This window comes from Arachis duranensis, chromosome 1 (assembly GCF_000817695.3).
Source record: "Arachis duranensis cultivar V14167 chromosome 1, aradu.V14167.gnm2.J7QH, whole genome shotgun sequence".
NCBI lineage: Eukaryota > Viridiplantae > Streptophyta > Magnoliopsida > Fabales > Fabaceae > Arachis > Arachis duranensis.
The window spans coordinates 72996600-73001512 of NC_029772.3; the positions used below are offsets into that span (position 1 = coordinate 72996600).

Genomic DNA, 4913 nt, shown 5'->3' on the forward strand with positions numbered 1-4913 from the left:
GTATTTTCACTTTTTAAAAGTACTGAATAAATTAAAATTTTGTATTCTAAAACTGAAATTTTATATCTTTTAATCCCCAAATATAATACTAAATCGCAATCTTAATTTCTGAAAATAAATGCTACCTAAGAATGAGAAGAAAATATGGGAGAAAAATCTTCTATGGTATATATACCCTCATTTTGATATAGTATTAACAATAACATAATAGGTATGACAACGAAAATCTGTAAACGTAGATATCTTAAAAAATATCCAAAGGATATAGGAATAGAGACAAAATCAAAAGTACGTGAATATCCATAGAAATATCCAAAGATAGAGATGGAGATAGGGGGAAAAAATCACCTTGTGAAGAACTGAGGGCGGTAATGAGAATAAAAATCTCAAGAAATTTAAAGGAATGGGTTTCTTACAATACTTTTTATTTTTAAAATTGTATTGCACACTTATCATTTGAAAATTTGAAATTTATTTTTATTATATAATATAATTGAAAAATATTAAATGTATCTCATCTTAATTATACTAAAAGTAATAGTTTTTATTGAATTAAATAATCACTATGACCGTGTAGACTCCCTGGAATCATATTTTCCCGCGAAAAAAGGAGACGGAAAGGAATGTTTCTTTGGATAATGGGGATACAAATGGGAATGAGAATTACAAGTAGAAAACCCCTGTATTGCCATCCCTAATTCCTAAACATAGTATCGTTTAATCTCAAAGGAAATCATCATACGTAACTTACTAAAAACCACGCTACAATACGAGAAGATAACACCGCAATCTGGGCAATTCTTCCAAGTGGGAAATGCCAAGAAATATTAACGAATGACACGGAACTTGCCAAGCGCTTAAAGCCCATAATATCTCTTTATCGTTCCTTATATCCCAAGGCAAGATCTACATCAATACATCATTGTGATTTGTGAGCTTTTTTCATTAACTTTACACATCTGTCCAAGGCCACAGACACAAAAGCGCAGGGGATGGGTCTTGCACATGAGAGTGTTAATGAACCCACATTCCTTTCTACCTATTTACAAGCCCCAAACCTTGACTTAAAGGCAATCTAGGAGGGGACCGAGAAAATGAATGAACAATACAATAGATGAGTTTGGTATCCCAATACAGGACCACATATGTGATATGTCCGTGACCATCTTTAACATAGACTGGAACGCAAAGTGGTATCAATCATACAACAACAACAACAACAACAACAACAAGAAAAGTTTTAAAAAAATAAAAGCCTGTCATTCTCCTCTCTATACATGCAAAGATTTAACCTCAATGGTGTGGTATGATATCTAGCCGTTACTCACTCCTGTTACTCTCTTTCTAACATGCAAAATTAAATTCTGCACTAAGATGTAAAATGTATGGTCTAGCCAGCTTCCTCACCTCCCATAATAATGAGACTAGACCGAATATTTTGAATGACGCATGTAGTTTCACCTATTTCAATTTAAATCATAATCCGGTTATCCAATCAAGGGATCTTTGATCAAAGCTGACTGAAATTGAAAAGAAGATCATGCCTGCAGTAATGATTGTTCAGCACATCTGCAAGGTGATAAAGAAAAATGGAGGGTTAACATTGTACATTCATTGGATATAAATCTCAAAATCCCACGTCAAAGGGTAATGTCACCTAGAGACTTCGACTTGCCTAGAGGCAATCAGGAAACAAACCTGTCATTTAAACTTGCTCTGACCGTGCAAAATCCCTTGAATTTGTATGAACCTCTGCCAGTGGATTGGTGATGAAGCTTCCATCAGCCCTGAATCTGTGGCTTGTCAAATTGGTTTCTGCATTCCTCTCAGTGGTATAGTGCCTTGAAGCTAGTGATGGGGTGGTGACAGATCTAGAGATTTGGGAGGATGTATTCCGGCCCTGTGTCTTCCTCCGGAACTTGGAGCTCCAAAATTCGGCTCCAGGTAGCAAACAACATGTATTACTAGGAGCTCCGGTATCAGTCATCCTCCCACTTGATATAGCCAGATCATAGGAGATCTCATCCAATGCCAACTCAAGGCCATGAACACGAGTCTCTAAAGATCGCATTCCATTTTGTGAGCTTCCAATGAATTTCTGTAAGAATATGGGGCAGTATGTTGGAGATGTTCGTTCATTAAAGGATTGGCACATGCTAAATGTAGAGATATTAAAAAGAAAAAGATGAAATTTAAAAATACAATGGAAGTTTTGAAATGATAACCAGCCTTGCATCCAAGAAGGAATTTAACTAAAGAAGCACAGATAAAGGATTGTTTGAGGAAACTTGGTGTTATGTATTAGGAACAACCTGCAGAAGATCAAGTAGACTAGACTGCTGCTGCTCGATTTGATGTAATTGATCACGGATCAAAGACATCTCTTCACTCTCTTTGTCATTCCTAAATTGATCTTTAGTGACATTACTTACAGGAACTGAGTCTTGACCCTCTTCATGATAAGGAACAACACGAGATCTAGCTTTGGACACACCAAACTTATGCATCTTTTCATCAGGAATTTTACTAAATAGAGCTCGCTTTGTTTCTGGCTTTAAAAATCTGTTTTTATCCTTTTTGGCAGTTTCATCCCTCTCCCGAGGATTACCCTGATCAGCCATGACTGCAGAGGGAGCATTTGACAATGCAATTTGAACATCCCAACTCTTATAGTTTAATCTTCGCGAAACAACAGAATTCACTCTCTTGTTAACACTTGAAGGACTAATATTCTTCGCATTGCTAGAAGAAGAACTATGTGGTGCACTGAATCTTCTACCAGGAATGGATTTCTTCCGCAAATTCACCATCACTGAACCGGGACTACATGAATTTTGAGTGGCTGGGGGATAGCGCCCATCACTTGCATTCTCTGAACCAAAAGCACAAATCCAAAAAGAGGTATAAGAAGCAATCCAACAGAATAGAGAAATAACACAAGGACAGATGATCGCAAATTAATGACCTAGACAATCCTAATCAACAAAATTATGAAATATATTCATGATCCAAGATTGACCTCCACCACAAACTCTTTCTATAGTCTTAAATCATAATTTATCACATTTACAACTAGATATCTACGTCTAATATTAATTCAGCTCAGATTCTCAACCACAAAATCATGCAAACAATTGATAGACAAAATTCAGAAAATACCTTTGGAAGAAGCTATCGAATGAGGAGGTGGCGAAAATTCATCAGAAAGATCGGGAACATGCTTCCATGCCTCCAACATCTGATTCATGACTTCCCGAACCAACTTTACCTAAAGCATGCATCACACGCTTTCAATCAATTTTCAAATTACCATAAAACAAAATAAAAACAATTAAAGGAAAAATTCAAATGATTCAGAAACAAACCTTATCAAATCGTCGATTCTCAAAAACTTTCATGCACCCAGCCTTGAATTCCGACAAGGAGTCCCTCTCCACGACAGCTACCACTGCCAGCGCCTCTGCCGCAGTCTTCCTCGCCGCCCAGTCCTCGCTACTAAGCGACTCTACTAAGCAAGGAACTAAGTTGCTAAGTGCCGCGTGGCTCGACGCACCGCCGGCGCGTACCACGCTCCCGATCAGCGCCAGAAGCGCCGGCTTCGCCTTGAATCCGTCGCGCTTCAAGAGCTTCTCGAACCTCGGCAGCAGCTTCGCCAGCCTGGCAGGGTCCGGATCCGGAGCTCCGCCGATCGCAGCGGCCAAACACAGCGCTGCGCCGGCCTGCGCGTTCGCGTCCTGCTCCGTGAACAGCGCTTCCGACAACGGCTTTGCGAACGACGAGAAGAACGGTTGCTTGCCGCTGACGTGACACGACAATGCCGCAACGGAATCCGCGCATGCGGATCGGACCGCCGAGTCCGGGTCACGGAGGCGGCGGAGGACGGCGATTAGGATCTTGGAGAGGTAGGGAGAGAGAGCGCTGCCGTGCGTCTCGGCTAGAAACCCGAGGAGCTGCACGCATTGCCTGCGGACGAGGGTTTTGTCGGAGGAGTCGGTGGCGAGGACGGAGGAGAGGAACGACGGCACGGTGGTTTGGTCGAGGCTGAGGGCGATGGACTCAAGCTCGGCAGCGGCGATGGAGTGAGTATCACGGTCGGAGAGCTTGGTGAGGCACTCAAGCACCCTCTGCTTTACGCTCTTCGGTGAAGGCATTGTGGTTTTGACAACGCCGGAGTAGACGGTTGCGTTGGTGGCGAATTTAGGAATGCGGCGGCGGAGCTGGTGGTATTACCGGCGACATAGCCGGAGCACCGGTGAGGTTTGGGATTTGGTACGTTGAGAAATGAGGGCGAGGGAAAAGGTTTCTATTATACCGGGAAGTGGTGCAGTTGATGGGAGAGTGAAGGTGAAGAGCAAACGACGCGTCGTTTTATTAAATGGGGATTGGGGGTGTGGTTTTGAGTACAACAATTGGGCGTGGAAACCCGCAAGTTGTTTTCTACTGCACATTAGAATAGTCAGGGGATTGTTAATTCATTCATAAGAAAGTAGTAGAGGTATAATCGGTTCGGTTTAGTTCGGTTTTAGATCGAAAACTAATTGAATCGATCTATTCGATTTTATACTGATCTTAATTGTTTGGTTTGCTGTTGTCTGAACAGTCGAACTGAACCGAACTAAATTAATAGTGGTTTAATTCGATCGATTTTTTCGATTTTTTGAAACCTAATATTCAGAATTTAAATTACTATAAAATTAAGTTTAAAACCATCAATAAATTAAAGTAACAAGAGTATATCACATCCAAATTCAAATACAAATTCAATTTGTCCCAACAATTAAACATAAAACAAACACAATTAAAAATGTCTAGCAAATAACAACAACAAACACATTTTAAAACATACTAAAAACATAAATAGCCACTTTAAACCAAATAAAAACCAAGTAATCTGAATTTACCAAATAAAAACC

The 4913-nt window shown here is 40.3% G+C and overlaps 1 protein-coding gene across 1 annotated transcript; it reads right to left on the reverse strand.

Annotated features, from left to right (window-relative positions):
• Positions 1-612: 612 nt before the first annotated feature.
• Positions 613-4367, reverse strand: LOC107493044 (TORTIFOLIA1-like protein 3). Its single transcript, XM_016114125.3, has 5 exons — positions 3366-4367; positions 3160-3268; positions 2313-2872; positions 1699-2098; positions 613-1569 (listed from the first exon to the last, which is right to left on the reverse strand). The coding sequence occupies exons 1-4, from the start codon at positions 4149-4151 to the stop codon at positions 1706-1708; spliced, it is 1848 nt and encodes a 615-aa protein (XP_015969611.1). The 5' UTR covers positions 4152-4367; the 3' UTR covers positions 613-1569; positions 1699-1705.
• Between the last annotated feature and the right edge of the window lie 546 nt (positions 4368-4913).